The sequence below is a fragment of the Pestalotiopsis fici genome, assembly GCF_000516985.1.
Source record: "Pestalotiopsis fici W106-1 unplaced genomic scaffold PFICI_Scf_15, whole genome shotgun sequence".
NCBI lineage: Eukaryota > Fungi > Ascomycota > Sordariomycetes > Amphisphaeriales > Sporocadaceae > Pestalotiopsis > Pestalotiopsis fici.
In genome coordinates, this window is record NW_006917105.1 from 196,377 (window position 1) to 216,019 (window position 19,643).

At 49.3% G+C, this 19,643-nt stretch overlaps 7 protein-coding genes across 7 annotated transcripts; 2 read left to right on the forward strand and 5 right to left on the reverse strand.

Annotated features, from left to right (window-relative positions):
* Positions 1–676: 676 nt before the first annotated feature.
* On the forward strand, positions 677–3,247 carry PFICI_15096 (uncharacterized protein; the record flags this gene model as incomplete). Its single annotated transcript, XM_007843677.1, has 4 exons — positions 677–700; positions 775–1,251; positions 1,308–2,023; positions 2,083–3,247. 4 exons carry the CDS (start codon positions 677–679, stop codon positions 3,245–3,247), a joined length of 2,382 nt encoding a protein of 793 aa, XP_007841868.1.
* Positions 3,248–3,569: 322 nt separating this feature from the next.
* Positions 3,570–4,310, reverse strand: PFICI_15097 (uncharacterized protein; the record flags this gene model as incomplete). Its single annotated transcript, XM_007843678.1, has 2 exons — positions 3,570–3,997; positions 4,058–4,310. The coding sequence occupies 2 exons, from the start codon at positions 4,308–4,310 to the stop codon at positions 3,570–3,572; spliced, it is 681 nt and encodes a 226-aa protein (XP_007841869.1).
* Positions 4,311–8,207: 3,897 nt separating this feature from the next.
* On the reverse strand, positions 8,208–9,435 carry PFICI_15098 (uncharacterized protein; the record flags this gene model as incomplete). The annotated part of the gene is made up of 2 exons (XM_007843679.1): positions 8,208–8,478; positions 8,585–9,435. 2 exons carry the CDS (start codon positions 9,433–9,435, stop codon positions 8,208–8,210), a joined length of 1,122 nt encoding a protein of 373 aa, XP_007841870.1.
* Positions 9,436–10,480: 1,045 nt separating this feature from the next.
* Positions 10,481–12,126, reverse strand: PFICI_15099 (uncharacterized protein; the record flags this gene model as incomplete). The annotated part of the gene is made up of 2 exons (XM_007843680.1): positions 10,481–10,602; positions 10,665–12,126. 2 exons carry the CDS (start codon positions 12,124–12,126, stop codon positions 10,481–10,483), a joined length of 1,584 nt encoding a protein of 527 aa, XP_007841871.1.
* Positions 12,127–13,955: 1,829 nt separating this feature from the next.
* Positions 13,956–14,243, forward strand: PFICI_15100 (uncharacterized protein; the record flags this gene model as incomplete). The annotated part of the gene is made up of 1 exon (XM_007843681.1): positions 13,956–14,243. The coding sequence occupies one exon, from the start codon at positions 13,956–13,958 to the stop codon at positions 14,241–14,243; it is 288 nt and encodes a 95-aa protein (XP_007841872.1).
* Positions 14,244–14,393: 150 nt separating this feature from the next.
* Positions 14,394–15,944, reverse strand: PFICI_15101 (uncharacterized protein; the record flags this gene model as incomplete). Its single annotated transcript, XM_007843682.1, has 1 exon — positions 14,394–15,944. The coding sequence occupies one exon, from the start codon at positions 15,942–15,944 to the stop codon at positions 14,394–14,396; it is 1,551 nt and encodes a 516-aa protein (XP_007841873.1).
* A 1,081-nt stretch (positions 15,945–17,025) lies between these two features.
* On the reverse strand, positions 17,026–18,608 carry PFICI_15102 (uncharacterized protein; the record flags this gene model as incomplete). The annotated part of the gene is made up of 4 exons (XM_007843683.1): positions 17,026–17,834; positions 17,892–18,119; positions 18,177–18,257; positions 18,317–18,608. 4 exons carry the CDS (start codon positions 18,606–18,608, stop codon positions 17,026–17,028), a joined length of 1,410 nt encoding a protein of 469 aa, XP_007841874.1.
* Between the last annotated feature and the right edge of the window lie 1,035 nt (positions 18,609–19,643).

Below are 19,643 nucleotides of genomic sequence, written 5' to 3' on the forward strand. Positions count from 1 at the left end.
TTAGCTTACGCTGACCAAGTATAAGCTCTCCTTGTTCAGGGCTGTTCATATTATAGATTGTATTGTATGACTTCTAGGTAAGGTTGGGTATGTAGCTAAAGAAGTCTTGCGCAGTACAATGCCTGCTTGTATCGCGAAAGGCGGGGATTCCCAGGGCCAAAGCAAGCCCCCCCACGCGGATTTCACCGTGTTGATGTTGAGGCAATTGAAATTACCCCGCCATCCTGGAAATCCTCGGCTCGAATCCGCGATAACCCAGCAAAATCAAAGCAGCGACAAAGAATTGATACAGAGTATAGAAACGTCTGGATGTGCCTGGGCGTCATGGGTTCTAATTGAGCTTAAGCCTAGCTTTACTAGCAGATAGCGTTAGTATAATGGCTGATTATAGTCTATGGAGTATTCATTGTCCAGCTGTTGTTCAAATGGGCTCTCACAGCAGCTAGATGGCGCTGTTGGAGGAGCATATGCCGTTTCCACGAATAAGGGCATAGTCTCGGTAATGAACACCCCGACCGCCTAGCATGACCCCCTACGTCTACCACGGCTTGGCCAAGAATGATCACTGGGCGCTTCACGGTACAGGCCCACTGCTTTGTGTATATCTCTTGAGGGAGCACATCTTTGGGGGTGTTCTGTAGGCTACATTACATACATAGAGACCTGATCAATCATGATGGCTTCGTCCGAGGAACAAAGTGTGAGTATGCCTTTACTTTGCCATGGGGCGATCGGTAGGCACCCATAAAAGATCGTGCTAACAGGCTGCCGCAGACCATCAACGAGCTACAAGCCAATTGGGTTTGGGTGCCCGACTGGGTTGATTCTTCCACAGCCAATACAGCAGGACGGATTGTCAATTTCACCAGAGATTTCAGCCTGCCTTCCGCCCCGGAAAAAGCGCTTCTATACTTTTCTGCCGACACACGCTACAAACTTTTCGTCAATGGCGTCCGAGTTGCTGTTGGTCCAGCCCGGGGACATGGCACAATCTGGTATTATGATACCCTAGATATTTCATCGCACCTCAAGCATGGGGATAATCAGATCACGTTCGTGGTGCTAAGATATTTTGCTGCCTCGCGGGCGGCAATGCCGTTTGTTCGGACTTCATTTCCCGGCTTGACCGTTGTTGGCGAAGCAAAAGCCGGACAGTCCCAAGTGTCCCTCAGTTCAAGGGAAGGGTGGAGAGCGCAAGTTGACGACAGCATTCTTTTCCCCACTGGACTGATAGACGATGTTTTTCTTCACGTAAGCCAAGACGCCCTCCTATAGTGGTCAATGCGGTACGATTGAGAACATGATAGATTAACGAGCGCACTGCACAAACTGCGCCAAGTCCCTGGATTTCTCCAAAGCTATACGGGTTCAAAACCTTGAATGGCGAATTGGCACCTTGGCGCCTGAGATCTCGTACCATCCCACGGCCCGAGGAGACTTCAGTGGCAGTCAATACCATTCGCTCCTGTGATAGCAGCAACAGCGTTGATGACTGGAAGGCTGTACTCTCACATGGTCAGCCTCTGACTCTTTCCAGCGACTCCAAACATGTACTTGAGCTACAGGCAGATGTACATTCTACTGCATTCATCTCATGGTCCTTCAGAGCAGATAACTCGTCAAGCGTACAAATCAAGACGACATACTCCGAAGGCTATGAGTGCGATCCTCGGTCCTATCCCTTCTTTCGAACCAAAGACGACCGCTTGCAGAAGGACGACCACCACCTCATAGGTCCTTTTGATGAGATATCTTTGGATATAGGTCCTGGAAAAATGGTCAAATATGAGCCCTTTTGGTTTCGGACATTCCGTGTGATACGCCTAGAAATTACAGTCGGAGCTGGCCCTGTTGAATTTCTCTCGTTTGATGCAAAGCAGACAAATTATCCCATCCAACCAAAAGCGGCGTGGAAGGAACCTGGCGATGCTCATAGTGAAAGCATCTGGGATGTATCAATCCGGACACTGCGAAATTGCATGTTTGATGGATACTCGGACTGCCCATTCTACGAACAACTGCAGTAAGAAATCCACATGCACATTTAGGAGGGTCCACTGATCGCTGACGCAAGTACTACAGATATTCGGGCGATTCAAGATCTGTTGGCTTGTTTCATTATCTACTGTCTGGTGATGACAGACTAATGAGGCAAGCCATTACGAACTTTGCAGCTTCAGTCACCCCCGAAGGGCTAACCCAGTCACGCTTCCCGTCACATGTACCTCAAATCATCGCTGGCTTCTCCCTCTACTGGGTTCTCCAGGTCTGCGACCACCATCTCTTCTTTGGGGACACGCCGTACACTCGTTCCTTTCTGCCGCGTATTGATGGCGTGTTTGAATTCTTCCATTCCCACATCGACAGCTTGGGTCTCGTGAGTGGGCTTCCTGAGGATGTGTGGCAGTACGTCGACTGGGTCACGACTTGGGGTGCGACCGAAGACCACCCCGACAAAGGCGTGCCGACCTCGGGGCGTAAAACAAATCGTCATACCTATTTCAGCTTGCTTTATGCCTACGTGCTCAAACAGGCTGCCCAGCTGGTGCGTGATGTGGGAAGACCCGGCTATGCTCAGGAATACGAATCCAGGGCTGAAGCTGTCGTGGAGGCCGTCCGAGCACATTGCTACGACGGAGCATTCTTTACCGACTCTACGATTGACGCTCGAGACGACTCGGCCTATTCTGAGCATTGTCAAGTCTTTGCTGTTCTCTCGGGCGCTGCGCAGCCTCATGATCAAACTCGGATTTTAACCCAGTCCTATGCTAACCCGCGGTTTTCAAAATGTTCCTACGTCATGAAATTCTACGCTCTGAGAGCTTTTGCGCTGGCGGGTGATGATGCCTACGAGTCGCTCTGGACTACTGTTTGGGATCCCTGGCGCCAGATGCTAGCAAACAATCTTACCACTTGGGAAGAAGACGACGTGCGACAGCGCTCCGACTGTCATGCCTGGGGCAGCGTCCCGATCTACGAATATTGTACCGAGCTTGCTGGTATACGTCCCATCGCAGCTGGAGCTTCAAAGATAATGTTCAAGCCTAGATTGCACCTGAGCAATTCCATCGTGGCCAATGTTGCAATTGGAAAGGCTAATGTAGCCAATATCTCTTGGACAGCAGATGATGACGGCAAGAAGCATGTGCGACTAAAGCTTCAAAGGGCAGTTGAAGTTGTCAGTAAACTTCCCGGTGGCGAGGAACAGGAGCATGGCACTGTTGATCAACTGGAGCTCGACTTTTGAGTCTTGAGCATCAACAAGAAGAACACTCTGGCATGAAAGGACTTGTAGATTGGCCTATGTAGGAGCAGCCCCCATGTTAACTCACGACTGAGCGACATAAAGCCGTGGTGTAGTGCCGAATTCAATCAAGACAAAATATTTAACAGGAAACAACATCAAAACAGAAATATGGAATGCAGATCCTCGGACCAATAACAATCTTCAATGCTTATACCCAGCCCGACACGCCCAGTGTCTCGGTGGGCCAGTTGATGAGAGTATCCAGCCAAGCCTGCTCATTAAAGCTTCAGGCAACGAGTCGAATTTACTTTGTGCGCTTGAGCTAGGCAGTTGTGATGGTGTACTGCATGTTGTCGAGGACTGTCACGCCGGGAATGTTGTTCAGGTATGTGGTACTGAACTTGACGTAGGCAAGTCCTTTGAATGCCGAGCTCAGCGTAGCAGTAGACATTCGGGCTGTAGCGAAACCAGTACTGCTGGGAAAGTTAAAGGCCTTGTACGCGATGAGAATGTTTTTCTTGTCGTAGCCGGCAACACCCACTCGGCACTCGGTGGGGAGCTTTCCAAAACTAGCAGTGCATGCGTAGTAGAATGATTGGAGAGAGAAGCTCGCGACCTTGGAGCCAGGGTACACAGCCGAGACGGTAGCAATGTTGCTAATGGTTTGCGAAATCGTTCCGTAGACTGCAACATTGTTTGCAGAAATGGGGATAATTCCAATGACTGGAGCTCTTCCAACCTTGGCAACGGCTATAGAATGAATGTTAACTTTTCGCAAGTTTTCAAACTTGATTGAAGTCTCTGTCTTACCGATTCCCTGCCAGGTCAAGGCACCATAGGATCCAATCGAAGAGGTGGGATTGGTATTGGCAATCAAGGTGTCGAATGTTGCGAGAGCTTGAATATTCTTCAAAGCGCGCGCCTCAACTTCGGCGTCGCGAACCTGGATGGATCCAGCCTCAACGACGCCCTCGCCAAACTGACGCTGCTGAATGACCTTGATGGGCTCTGCCATGACGAGGCCCAGACCCATCAGAAGGTGAATTGCGATTGAGGAGAGCATTTTGACCGTTGTTGTAGCTTGGTTCTGATTCTGTATTGGGGACTGATGCGATGGGCTCAAGATGATGGAGAGGATACAATTTCTTCCAAGAGGTGCCTGGGGTTCTTGATAGATTTATACCTGCAATAATATCAGTGTCGACATGACAAACTGGAGATACGACTAAAATGTCTATTCAGCTCGTCTTTCTGCAACGTGACTGCCGTCGCGTGCTGCGAATTAGGGTTGTGAAAGAATGAACATACAACGACATACCGGGTCGATTTCCGAGACGCTATCACTCACAATCGATGGAACTTTCTGTCACGGCCTTGTCCGAGCATGTATTTTTCGGAGCTATACATGTCTGCTTTCTTTTGCTCCACGGAATACGTGAGCATTTCTGCAAGCCGTCGCTCAGGCCGACACAAGATGGTACTTCAGCTTCACTTGAGCTTAGAGACAGGCGTAGACACGAGAAGACCCAACTAGTGGTTGCATACGGAAGGCCATGCTCATTGGTGTCGTGGCCTACCAAGATCCCGGATGTTGGAATCAACATTCATAAAAGTTTGTCTGTTCAGACAGCCATGAATCCATCTCGTGGTCTTGAAGCATGAAGTCAAGTTATGCCGCCTATCTATTGGACAGCGAATCCCGTCCCTCCGCTAAAGCCGGGTCATCAATTGTTGCACATTTATATCCGGAGGAATCTTTCCGCGCATAAGCATTAACAATAGGTATTATTTGAACTAGCAGAGAGGATTCTTGTCACATGAAGTAATAACACTAGGAACATTAAAGTACACAAACTTGTGTAATACTGCAGCAAGGTTGCATTTATCATAAGTTCAGGCGTGCCTAACTGTGGCTATTTCAATAAAGTATGCTGGTCAGCCTTTAGTAACAACGTCACAATGTATCGTTGAGTATTACATCTCAGTATGAAGTTAGATGGGTATGTAGTAGGTATACTCACGTTGGTCTCTCTCTCACTCTCCCACCGTCCTGGTTCCGAAAACTATCAGAGACGGCACAATATCTCTCAAAATACCGAAACCTACATTCAGCCATCCTCCAAGCGACGCCGAAATCACCTGAGATTGCTCAAGCGCGGGACAACAGTCTTTTTGACGGCAGGGCATCAATGACATTCAAACGACTTACGCTGATGCAATGCGCCAAGTCCAAACACCTGACTGGCAAAGCATGCGATACTCATGTATCCTGCTGTGTCGATGTAGAGACTTACGCGTCCAACGTCTCAGGTGGCTATGAAAAGAAACATGATACATGATTCTTTCTACAAAGTGCATATCACGATAATCCAAGAGATGCTTCCTTCTATGTTGCGACCTGTGGCATTCCGGGACTTACCATGCGTATATAGAGCCTCTTAGAATGCAAAGGCAAGGAAGATGGAAGACTTATATGAGAGTCTCTGCTAATGACTATTCCACAAAATTCTATGGCACTTTAATCCCCAGAATTGATCATGAAAATGCGTGTACGTCTATAATTAACTTGATTCGATAGTTTGGGTTGGATCCATGATGTGGACAAGTTCAAGTGCTCCGTCGCATGCTGTGGCTTTGTTAGATCGGCTCGGATTGAGCACTCTAGTATACTGGCTCGGATATCTTCCAATGATATTGATAGATTCTTGGCTTCTCAGGCCATGAGCCATGAAGTCCATCTTGCCATGCGTGATTCTTGTGCATTGACCGGATTCCCGGCACGCTAACCAGCACTTTGGCCTGGAAATAGAATGTCTTACCAGTGTCTAGTGCCCGAGCAGTAACATGCAAGACTGATATGCTATATGCAAATGCGATAGATGATGATGGGGGTTTGAACAAATCGATACATGGTGCCAGGGCCTCCACCAGCTTTGACTCTCGGCTCGGACGGTGGGGATGTGGTTTTGGGGGTCACAATCTGTATCCTGCATCCCGCGCCTGTTGTATTTGTCCTGGGGAAATAGGGTTGACTCCAACGCCTACGTAAGGTAGGAGAAACTTCTTACTCCAACTGCTTTTGTCTGGGCTCCTGGTAGATCTTGACATGGACTACTTTGTACGGTAATTTCCTAACCCATTTCTTGCACTATTTGAAGCGTGTACAAACAGAGCGCATCGTCAACGGATTCTACTCCCATTTCCAAAAATATGGCTCGGTTTCTTGGCTGTAAACCTGGTTGTTCCTGTCCCGGCTGACTGGAAGCTACAGCCAAGGATAATCTTCAGCGACGCCGCTTGTCTCGTGCGTAAGATCGTGCTTTTCCTTTTTTGATGCGGCTCGGGCCATTTCGTCCAAAGGTACCAATCTGGAGAAATGTCTTGCGAGAAGAAAAAAAAAACATCAGAGAGTTGAGATGGTTTTCAACAATGCGATTACCAATGTGTAACCATTACTTTGGGGGAGGGGGGATATTGCGAGTCTCGGCAGGCAAAGAAAATGCCGCAGTCGTTGGCAAATCAACGGAATGGAAACTACTAACCAAGAATCTCTTGTCAGTGACATTCTCTGTGGGAACAAGGATCATGTGACTTGTATCTAACCTAGGTACTTGGGAGCAAACTTGGAGTTGTGAGGAAAATGAACACACCTTCGATAGATTACCAATCATGCCAGTCATATAAAATACGTACTAGAAGTATATATGAAAAAGTTACACCTTCAACTCATCTATTGATTGGTCTTTCAAGTATCCATCTACTTAGCTGGTAGTCCGAATTTTGTAGATATGATAATAGTCACTACGAAGGGGAAACCACCACCAAAGATATCGCATATATCACAGTACAAAGGCCAAATTGGAAGCAGGTAAGCATTTAGGGACGCTCTGAAAACATATTTTTTTTTTTCAGGACAAAGGCCCTGATGGCACGATTTTTATGGATATAAGCGGAGGACATTCTCGCTGTTAACGAAACGACGCCACGAGCGGCTGCGACCCGTTTCGCTAGGTGGTGTCTCAGCAAGAAGCGCGGCACGCCATCGCACTGCAGAAAACTTCCAGCATACACGAGTTTCACATCCGCGGCAAAAATTGCATATGTTGGGTCAACAGACAGACTTCGCAACGGCTGAAAGGCTGGGTGGGATGAATTGAAAGAGCTCAATGAAGAGAAGGAAGTGAAATTGACCTGAAAGTCAAGAGGCCTTATGAGTAGGAAGATCTTGCCCGAAGTCAGGACAGTTACTTCCTTCGTATCACAATCTTCTTTATAGCACCACTTGAACACTTCCCCATCACTAGCTACTGCCCATTACTAAATGATCATTCGGCCCGAGAACCACGTGTCTATTGTCCAAAGATGGGGCTTACCCGTCACCACTTTTATGTTGGGCAACACGATGAACCTTCAAGGAGCCGGCTGGGAATGAGTAACATTCTCACCACGAGTTGGCGCGGAGTAGTCTGTCCCACGCAACGGCCAGAGATTTGGGGATATTATTACAACCGGGGAATTACATTTCTAAGGAATTTGATGCAAAATTTGAACAAGAACTGGAAGCCTTTCCTCGCGGCTGCGGCGAACTACCGTACCTATCACAGAGAGAATTCTCAAGGCAACCTGAACTTCAACAAACTCTTTGTAAGACTCCGTGATGCACACTAGTTTCCCACACTCTTAGTTATCAGTTATCCACAGCGATGGTCGAGAAATCGCGTTTTGTATGACACCATCCCGCCAGCGGCAGCAGCCGCCATCCGCCCCAACCTGATATGCATGTCTGAGGTAAGCCGGTCCAAGTACAGCCATGTAGTGCTTTCATGGTCGACATTCACCGCATTAAAAGAAGAAAGGGGTGCAGTAATGGTTCAATCATCGAGGAGGGCTTGGGAGGCTAGGCTGGACCCGATGTGATTCAAAGCGCATTAATGTAGCAGTCATTACTCTATGCCACCATCTAATCCACATCGTCGTCGTTTGTCGCATCGATTGAATCTTTCCCAACATCCAAGCTCTCCAACTTCTTTCTAGCTTCTTCTAGGACTTTTGGGTCCTCTGCTTCGCCAGCTGCTTCGCTCGTCACATCCACAGATCCCGTCTCTACCTTCTTGTGCGATTCTATTGCCGCAGGCTTGAGTGAGCCATCCTCGTTAACGTCTTCCTTCAAGTATAGACTGAATATGACGACCAGGTAAGTATCACTTGTCGACTTGTTTCGTAGTACGTATCTAAGCCGATGTGAGCGTTTCGGCTTCTCCCTATGATTGAGTGATGAGAAAAGGAAATTCGAGACAGTAGTGGAAAATGGGCCCTGGACGATGAGCATTCACTTACCGTAGACCCTGGCCGTCCCAATACTTCATAATGGGGAGTGTAAAGCCAGGGAGCTTCAAGCTAAAGTCGCCAAAGTCGAGGTAAGGATTGAAAAAGTCGGCACAATACGTTTTTCCATACTCAAACGTCCACTTGGCCTTACTGTCCTCCTTGAGCGCCCACTTCATTCGTGCCTTGGCGGTATCTGGCGCGCCAATAGCCTTGCGTGCTGCGAGACCAGCTTCATCACCTCCCTCTTCAAACCACAGGCCGCCCTTTTCTGGGTTGTGCTCGGCCTTGCCAACGTGAATTGCATTGAAAGACGAGAGCGCCGGGCCGTATAGGTATGGCTGATCAGCGTACGCATCACCATCCAGGCCAGGATCAATCCACCATTTCACGATGCTCATGGCCGTATTGAACCCCGGCGGTAGTCGGTCACGAATCGGATGATCAAAATCGTTGCCAAACTGGAGATCCGCGGCAGAAATTCCGTTGCTGGGCTCCTCGTCTTCCTCCTCGTCCCCGGCTTCGCCAGAAGCGTCGGGTTCAATCGCAGTCCCATTGGCCACCGGAGGTTCGCCCTTCTGGGAGCCGGGCAAGCTACCTGCATACGACCTCTTAGGTTTGAACTGCAGTGATATGCTATATTGATCCTTGTTGTAGTCATGTGGAGGTTGCGAGAAGTAGGCCGAAGTGGCTGGGGAGTTCTTGGGCAGGCCCTTGTAGTTTTGTACTCGCACGTTGAGATCAATGTCCATGAACTCATTGCTGATCCTGGTAAGCTCAGGCGAGTTGACTGGAACCACCTGATGGCTGTCCACGTCGTAATTTGACCCAGCGGTCACCCGGATGATGTACTTGTCAGCCATGCTTAAAGTCCGGATTACGTGGAACTTTTGGCGTTGACGCGGATACGTCAAGACTCGTTATAAGTTTTGTCTCCCGCCGTGTCGATACGAGATAGAGACTGGGCCCTTTGTCGGGTATTTGTGGGTTCTTTGACCTCTGGTTCGGGCCGGGAGAGAGACTGGATTCGATTGATAGAGGAATGCGGTCTAGGTGTGGCAGGGCCGGCTTTTGTTTGCAACAAAGCAAGGGCAAAAAGTCAAGTGACGAATTCAAAATGACAAAACGACAGAGAATGGATCGATGTCTATCATCTAACTTGGACCAAAACGCAATTCTATCAGTTGCTTGTTCGTGCTCTGAAATTCTGATCTTGTAGGTTGAATATTAGGTAGATAGATAATAGACCTGAAGCAAAATTCTGGGAGGGAAGATGTGGATGACGTCGGGGTCGCCGCCATGGACTGGGAGGGGCACGAGTAAGGTGCATCGAGAGTTGGGAAGTGGAGGGGTAACGCGGGTTACTAAATTCGGTACATTCCAGTGTTGACGCCCCCCTTAGGGCCATTCGGCACGTGTCCAATCCACCAGGCTCAAGCTACTATAAGTTTTTGGCAAATTACTATGCAGCCGATAGCAACTGATTAGAGATATGATTCAAAATACTATATCATGTGTTTAATAGTTCTCAGTGGTCGTGGCGTTGCAACTTGTCTATCAACGACGAACCCACTTATACACACCTTGCACTCGAGTTCAACTCCAAGCGTGCAGACAGGCCACTGAACTTGCTTGAACTCGCACGGAAGAGAGGCATGCCACTCCAAACCCTTTCTTATCATTATCTAAACAATTGCGATCACGCGCATAAGTTCACTTTTCATCTCATGTACACATATGCAAGGTTCATTGGCCACAGACGCACTCGCATAACTCGTGGCATGCCATTATCAGTATTGTCCGAGAGCACCAACCTAGGTGGAAACTGTCCTGGTGAATCGCTTCCTAGATTCTGCCAATTCAAACAACATTCCCTCATCGTATAGTGTATGAATCCGAGTTTAGTGACTATGGCGCCACAAAGCGATCGATATCGACTCTCTCATAGTAGCTGATATGTCCAAAGTCGATCCAGTACTGGGCCAACCGATTTGGAGAGATCAGTATGAGCTGGGATCGTGTATATGTGTCTGAGATATCATATTAGTTGGCAAATTCGATTCTCCAATACCTGACGGTGCTCTCTCCCTACCATTGATGAAGCCATCGTGGGCTATGTGACCCTTTGATTTGACAACTCTGCTCCCTGCAAAGGGTTCCCGATCCTCCACGCCCACCAGTCCCAGTTCACCAAGATTCGGTGCGATGAATGTACGCTCACCGCGGGGCACATTCGTATCTCCTGTAAGCTTGATGGCTTCCAGCGATCCTTGGTGCACTCGTTCATGCAAAAATCTGGCGTTAAACTCTTCGTCCGTCTCATCTGGCTTGCGCTCAAAAGCTGGAGTCTCGCCTTCTTCTGAGTCGGGCTGGTGAATCAACAGGAACTCGCACTTGTGTACGTTATAGTCTCCAACCCAAATGCCTCTCCACGGCTTCTCCTTGGTAGGCGTGTACCAATAGGGATCCAATGTGGACCATGTCACTGTCTCCTCTCCCAGCCTCAAGCCCAGTCCAGATCGCATCCACTCCATCCAACGCCGAATACGGAATGTCTGGTCAGAAGCCTCTGAGCGACTATGGGGCGCCCAGTTTCCTGGAGAGGCAACCTCTAGCCGTTGGCTGGAGATGGGGAAGACGCCGGCTGCCTGGGCCCCGACACGGTGGTCCGCTGGGATGGCCGGAGGAGGCCAAACATAACCATACGGAAATGCGTCTGGAACGTTAGCCTCGAGCAAACCGCTCAAGGGCTTGGCCAGAACCACCTCGCCAACCCGGGGGTCTGTGTCAATGTCCAGCATCATAGGCTGTGCAGGAAAAAAGTCTCGTTTGGGGCTAGATTCCGCGGACTCAGTATCGCGCCTTCGGTCAGGTGGGCTGAGTTTGAGCACGGGTTTATCTTTGTGTAGCTTGACCTGGGGTTCAAAATGCTCTATTTCCGCCACAGCACCTGTGCTTGTTGACCACGCCTCGCGTCTGCTTACAGTGCTCACTGCTACGAGTTGATAGCCCTCTATGACGCCTCTCCTTTGGTCATACTGCACCATGATCATTTGACCTGTAAGTCCACGGTCCGAGAACCATAGCTTGTTTTTAGGTATAAACCAAAACGGATCGTGACAAGCGTACAGCTCACGAAACGTATTGAATGGATACGGCGTAGTAATGGGGTTGCCGGGCAGATTTGCCCATACGTGACGTTGCCAGTGAAAATCACTATCAGCGTGAGAATGCAGTGCTTTGCACACCTGTCTCATGTCTGAAAGTTCTAGTGGCGACAGATAACCCAAGATGGTGTCGATGAGCTCGGATGGCAACATCTCGAAGCTGCTAAGGGCCGGCTCGGAAGTATCGTTTCCATATCTGCTGGTGTTGGCGATGGGCCGCTCCTCCACCAGTCTGTCTCTTTCTTGCATGGTTGCTGATAGCGTGTCGTGTGTCATTGCAGCATCTGCCATGACACCAGCGGGTAATCCACCAAACAGCTTGCCTACTGGCATGTGCAGGTGGTCTGCAAGTACATGCGTACTGCGTACAGTAGCTGCGAAGCTCATGCTGTACAGATGGAGTAAGTATATGTAGGGTAATTCAAATCGGTTAATGGGTGAACATTACAAACAAGCGAAAAAAAAAAAAAAGTCCCAATAACTTTGGAGGACACTCGCTCTATTTAGGACAAAAAATGTGATCAAAAAACTTTTCTTTTCTTTTTCTTCCCGTCCAAGCTTGTTGTCCCCAACGGCCGCAAACTTTTGGCTCGCAGCTTAAGCTTGTAGCTCAACGTCGCGATGACGCCTTCCGTATCGGCATTGGGTGGCCTAGCCCGGAACTACTCTTTTTTTTTCTTGTCCCTTCCCTCCCTGGTAAATTGCTGATTGGAATGCGACTGGAATAATTTGGAGGGCCTGGCGCGTAGCTCACTACCTAGGGAATTCTTCCCGAGGCTTAAGGCGGACGTCAAAGTGTTTGCTGGTGGCTCGGCGCAGATTGTGAACGAGTCAAGCAGCGGTCAGTGGTCTTGATTATTACCACGAGACGAGAACATCAGCGCGGGTCGGCATTGGAAGAAAGCTGCAGCTCAGTGGGGGGAGCAGTAGATCCATCTACGTAGCTCGACCTTCCTTGCCTTTTTTACCGGCCACCCACCTGCATTACCTGCACGAATTAATACAACTGTGCACTATACATCAGAGAAGTACGCTGCGTGCTGCAGGTGTGCTCTTGATGACATCGACCATCACGCCATAAAACACTGGTTGCCCACACCTCAAAGACCAAGAACGACGAAACAGCTCTTCCGCAACTGTGACAAACCATGTCATTAATCAGATTGGTGAGATTGGGAAACAAGTATTTCATAGACTATCTAATGTATCTAATAACTTTGATTCCTCGCATTCAAGCTTACTTGTGTAGCTGCTAATTTGTAAAGAGGTCACTGATAGCCGATTATCTCCCATCTTTCCGGATTGTTATCTCCCGCGTCATCTAAGTACGGGGAGTAAAATCGGAAACACCGACGTCGCGGGGCCCTGAAAGTCACTAGGATGAATGAAGCCAGTTAGCTTACCGGGGCTTGTCAATGCCTGGACCAACTACATAGTATGCCAACATGTACCTGGCATTCACTTACATCAGCATGCAACTACCCATTTCCGCCCAAAAAAAAAAAAAACCGTACAGAATTCCTTTTTGCTCGCTATACATATCTCTGTCTCCCAAGTCCGAATGCGGCATAGAAGCGAGGCGAGGCGGCCTTGTGCACAAACTTGTCGGCATAAATCGTAGTTCAAACAAGACGTGGATCTCAAAAACCGAGGCCTCTTTTCACCAGAGCATCATCTACAGAGTAATGCTTAAAAGTAAACGAACCTTGTACCTACCAGCCAGCAACTCTTCCAAAACGCGACCCGTGGGGATCCTTGCATAACAGAACAAAACAACGCTGGGGAAGGCAAGCGCTCAGTCATCTTGCCCGACATGTCGTCTTTCTTTTCCCTTATCCCTGACATCCTGCCCATGATCCTTCCTTCGTCCGTGCAAATCACGAAAGCATCCGAACTGGAGACGCAGAGATCGGGGAATACTTCGCCCATGATTCGGCAAGGCGCCGTGATCGGGAAAAGCGACCGGATGTGTGCTACAGGTGGGCTTCTCTTGTTTCCCTTTTCCCTGATCTCTCACTCGCTCGCTCGCGCCTCGCCGGATATAAGGAAATACCGACGGTGGGCGGGACCTAAATGAGATCGCTTCCGCTTTTTTCTCTTGTCGATCCCGATGCTAGCGACCATCTGTGTGCAGTCTTGATAGCCAAAGCTCATTGCTCGTCGGCGGTACACCACCATGGTGAACAAGGCAAGTTTTCCGTTGTCATAGGTTCTACATGTACGAGACCCTTCGGCCTCTGATATTCGTTTTTGCTCTAGACACCATCATATACGCTGCATCCGGCACTGGCGTTTTAGTTACCAATCCTGGCAACGAGACTGAGCCCAAGCTCAAAAGACAACAGCTAACGGCGGGTGATTTCGCCTTCATCCCCTCATGGACGGAACATCAAGAGCTCAATGAAACTGACGAGGACGTTGTTTGGATACTCATCCGGAGCGGCCCCGAGCCAACAGTGGTCTGGCTCGAGGACTGGGGCGGAGATGAGGCAAAAGCAGACTAGGACTCTGTGCAAGCATTACGAGAATTTGGTGTCGCCATATATCAAGCAAATGTTTACCACTAGAAACAGGTGGTGCAACATGTCATTAATATATACAGCTTGTGTTTTTGAGTGTGTGTGATACAGATCGATCGACCACATTGTGAATCACTACGCACAATAGCTATCAATAACGCGACACACGCGATCCTGATTCTCGCGCTTCTCAAACATTTGGCCGTGATCCAGCCCTGGAAACCACAAGATCTCAATACCATCACGAGTGACATGCAGGTCTCTGTGCAACATCTCGTCACCCACGTCGGAGCCCGTGCTTGGGGTCCAGTCTTCGCCGTCAGCCAAATATTCAGCTACACTCAAGGTGTCGACAATGAGATCTCGCTCAGAGAGGCAAACCGCTACCTTTCTAGTGCTTATCCCATGACTATCACGGGTCCTTTCATTCGTAGAGCGGTCGAGTAACTCTTCTTTCCAGATAATGTTCTCGCGCCAGAAGAAATGCCGGGCCAGCGCGTGAGCAACGCCGGGATCCATGCTGGCAAAATACCATAGCTGCCATTCGTTGGCTCGGCTCGGCTTCCGTCTTGTGAAGTTATAGGCAACGTCTGGCAGGTGCAACATGATGCTCACAGGATCCAGCAAGACCACACCTTGGAGGCGAGAGTTGAATGTTCTTGAATGGATCATGTGCGACGCAAGAACGGTACCGTACGAATGCCCGGCCAGCACAAAGTCCCCCCACTCGTGACTGTCAAGAATGGTATCGAGCTGGCTGAGGAGCTCAAGCTTACTCAAAGGAGCGTCAGTAAGCCGAAATGAGACTGGGAGAATCTCTATAGCAATGACACCAATGTCGCCACTACCGGTGTTGTTACCGCCAATTCTAGAGAGGAAAGGGACATATGTCCAGAGCCCGATTCCAATGCCGTGCAAAAAGACCACTGGGGATTTGTCGGCTGCCGTATGAGGCCGATGCCAGTAGCTGAGCTGTCTGGACGCAGACTGCTTGCTTGCGAATAGGCTCTGCAACCGAGGAGGCGTGACCGAGAAAGCCTCGGATCTTGGCTGGGCAAAGTACTCGAAACCGAGCCATGCAAATTGGAAATGCGTGAACAGGTCGACAAGTCCGACAATGATGTACCAGATAAAGCTACGATATCGCGTTTCGATGGCATCAATTGTCAGACACAGTCCGCGGGCTTTCCCTCGCCCTGCATCAAGCTTACGCCCCAGGCGGTCTTCAAGGAGATCAACGAGTTCTTCAGCTTCAAAAACGTCCTGCTGCGATGCCCGTTCTGGCACCGTGTCAAAAAATGCCCAGAGGACGAAATCATGGACATTATCACGTTTGATATCAAGGCTGTCTGCCCCAAGAAACCAGAGTCGCAGATATCGCTCGAGGTCAGGTATGTGATCAGCGCATTTGAGGAACAGCGCCCTCCTATCCGCGGAGCTCAGAGGTGGTGGATGTCTCGCTTCATCTTTGAGGCGTTTGTTGTAAGGCCACCATATCAAGACGGCATAGAGCAAGTCAACGATGCAGTAAGCAATGAACAACTGGTTGATTCGCCATGAGAGCGCAGAACGACCGATAGCAACGAGCTGGATGCCGAGGGCGAGCAGCAATAATGGTGAAGTGTAGTGCAAGGCAAATATGCAGGCCCTGATAAAGACGAACTGATAGAGAGATGTGCCAATCATGTCGTCAAGGTGTCGCGGGCAACTATTGTCGCATTGCTACAAAGAGTGGAAAATGTAGGCTGACTGTGAGTCCTGGTCATTTCCGTCAAGCTCGTTCGAATTAAAACAGCAGTATCAGGACAGAATGTGCTTTGCAGGATGAAACGAGAAGGATCATGCGAACATGCATCCAATGGAATGAATCAAGGAATGAATGAATGATTTCATGCGCGAACAAGATCGACTGGACGGACGCTTTTGACTTGCTGAATTGGATGCTGTGCTGAGAGCCCATAACAAATGGAGAAGGGAGATACATTAGTAGTAGACACCCCAACATTTGGTTAGCACAAGCTCATGACGTCTGATCAGCGCAGGTACCGGGTACTTGATAACCTCCCCCCACCTTATCCGCTTGGGTATGTATGCAACTGGCGATTTAACACGTGTGCAGGCACTTTGGAGTATGCCGAATGTACCTGTACTTTTGGACGGGCAGCACAGGTCAATGTTCACCATGCAAATGTCCATCTTTTGCCTCAATCGGCTTGCGTCCTTGACAATTCGTCCATCGAATGAATGCGTTTCGCAACTCGAAGGAATAGAATTGCACTTTTCAACTCAACACTTCTGACCAAAGCTGTGAGCAAAGACGGTGGATCTGGTTCCCGGTGATCCCAACAAACCACTGCCGCGCGCCGAAACAAAGCCATGAAATAAATACTCCAGCACTACAGAGTACAGCTGGATACTATTATTACCTGTATACGTACTCGCACAGACGTCGCAAATCCATCACTGATCCTGTTCTCAAGAAAAATTTGCTCCTAGGAGGATCATCGCGGAGTCCTATTTCACCCGGAATATTGCTATTGCTGTGTAATGACCTTCCTGCACCGACTGGCAGACAACTCTGAATTCTGGGACCTCCTGCGACAGTACCTCAAGGAGGTGCTTTATACACATGGTTGGTGGTGCTGTTAACAACCATTCTCACCCGTGTCGCAAACCTATGACTTCTACCAACCACATGTACAGCCATGGGCTGGGGCGCGCCATCAACACCTAGCCCAGCAATTCAATCCCAAGCCTCATCGTAGAATTAAGTTCCATTGTACCAGCCACTGCCAACAGCCTCGGTCTTGGCAGATCCAACAAACTGCTTCGCAGCAGCATTGAATTGCGCGGCCGAGGCGCCATTCGCATCTGGCAGATTAACGTTACAGCCCAGCGCCTGGAAACCAGGAGCCAGTAGGCCAACGACAGAATTGACGAGCGACTGCAGCAAGGACACCGAGTTGAACAACTCGGACGGGAAGTTGGCAAATATGGCATTGTACAGGAAGCAAGACAAGGCCTGCGGAGTGCTGGGAAGAGTTAGTGGCCCCAAGACCCAGCCTTGGTCGGCACCAGCGCCGCCCAACGGTGGCAGTGCGTACAGATAGACGTCAAGAATCCCACCGGCGGCTTCTACAATGGTCATTGGGGTAGCACGACGATACCACCCAACCTCAGGGATGCGTTCCGGTATATGAGTGTATGTGAGATCTGGATCCTGCCACGCATTCGCACGATCGGGTTTCGCGCCGTAAAATGATGTGATGGATGCCTCGTTGGCGATACCACCCTGCCCAATGGTTCCGTTTGAAAAGAATCCAGGAATGAAATAGTATGCACCCATGACCACGGCAGCGCTGGGCACGTTGAAGTAAAACCGGCTGTTGGCCGCTCTTGATGCCGCGTACCGATTCTTAAAGTGCTCCTTGATGGCATCGACATTGTACGTGCCGTTTCCTCTGGCTAGAGCTTGCTGATGCATTTGTTTGAACAGTTCCGGCTTGAAGGAGATATTGTCGCCTTCCAAGTAAAAGTCGTCGCGGGTGGCAGACGCATCGCCCTCGTTGAATTTCCCTGGCCATGGTCAATATACTATGGACGCAGACTCAATTCTGCAGAGGACTAACTTACCGTGTCCGGCGATACCTGAGGGAGTTCCAAAGATTCTGTTGAGGGCACCTCCAAGGAGACCAACACGATTATCAGGGCCACCAATGCTCATGGTTTGCGACAGGATATCGCCACCATCAAGAGCACCGCCAGTTGCCAACAGAGACGAAAGATCGGCTCCCATGTTGAAGACCTTTGCTGTAGCAGCATTAATCTGGCCAATACTAGCAATACCACTACGGGGAATGTCTGATGCATCATGTCAGTATGACCAGGACCCAGAAGTTGACAGGCCTCACTACGAACATCCATGGTTGGCAAGAGTATTCAAGCCGGGACAAGGTCCACGCTGGTCTGTCGGACCAGGCGCTTGGAAGGGATGGTCCGCTGTGTCGTCAAAGTCAGTGTCTATGGCCAGCCACGTTTCGGGGAAATTGTCGACCCACACTGCGGGAATCTTTGCAACCCTTTGACTGCTTCGGACGTAGGAATGAGACCAAGCACATTGTCAAGCACCGCTTGAAGCGTTCCTCCAAGCAAAGATCCCAAGCCGCCCACAATCCCACCAATCAGATCGCGCTCCTTGGCTTTGCCTGATCGATACTCCTCCAGGCGGCGATCAATCTCTTGGCGAGCCTCCGGATGATTGAGGAGAGCATTCATACCATCTGGTGTCAGCCACGGGAAGGCCAGCGCATGCGGCGCACTGAGTGCGACAATGACTGTTGATATACGCATCTTCAAGGCGCAGAGGTGGACGGTGGTATGTTTTCAGAAGTTTCTAGGCCCTATGTAGCCACCACTTGCTTGTAGCGATGCTGCTTTCATGGAATCATTGTCTTTTGCTTTTATCTTTATACACATTACGCATTCTAAATCATTTTGCATTTTCCTTGGACATGTCCCTGCACTCTGACGTCTTTTTAGAACAAGTGGTGACTAAAGAGGCTTGCACGGGTTTGCTAAGCGGGAGCATCTCAAAGACACGGATCTGATGTGAAATAGGTATTTTCGCTTCTCATTGGATCGAATGCGCAGGACATGACCTCGTCCACCAAAGCATAGTTACTTTCCCTAGCTCAGTTACCGCCAATATCACCTATTGACAATGTCTAGCTTATAATTGGTACGATTTTGCAGCGGGAGGTATTGATCTAGTCACTCTTCAGCCGCTGTGAAACATGCCTAGAACTCTGAGTTGCTAGTATACCATCCGCGGCTAGAATTTTGTACATTTTCTTTTCCTACCTTGCCCTTTTGCGTTCACTCGTTCAGCTGATGATTGTTACAATCGGATCTCAAGAGTGTCACACAGCCAAAGAGAATTGCTTTGCACACGAAGGATTTATTGGAACAGGGTCTTGGGCACTGTCAGCAAACTGTGGCTTGCATTGTAGAGTGCCATAATCAGGTCGAGCCAATGGCTGGCCAGGTCAACTCGGAGCGGACAAGTGCCGGTGAGCTTGGTGTCACTTCTGTCCCATGAACTACAACCTGCGTCCCATCTACCGGACTATCACATGTCTTAGATGCCCAGCTGATCATGCCTCTTCGGACCAGGAGTAAATGAAACATGGCAATTGACGGCATGTCAAGACAATTTTGCGTTGATAAAACTAGCTTTAGGTGCTTAGATCCCAAAAGCCGAGGTTGATTGCAAAGTCGGCTCGCAATAGCTTTGCATTTACCTTTCAGGTGAACACTATGGGAAGACTGATAAGCTTCTTAGTACCTAGGCTCAGTTACACTGCTCACCAGCATATGTTTTCCTGT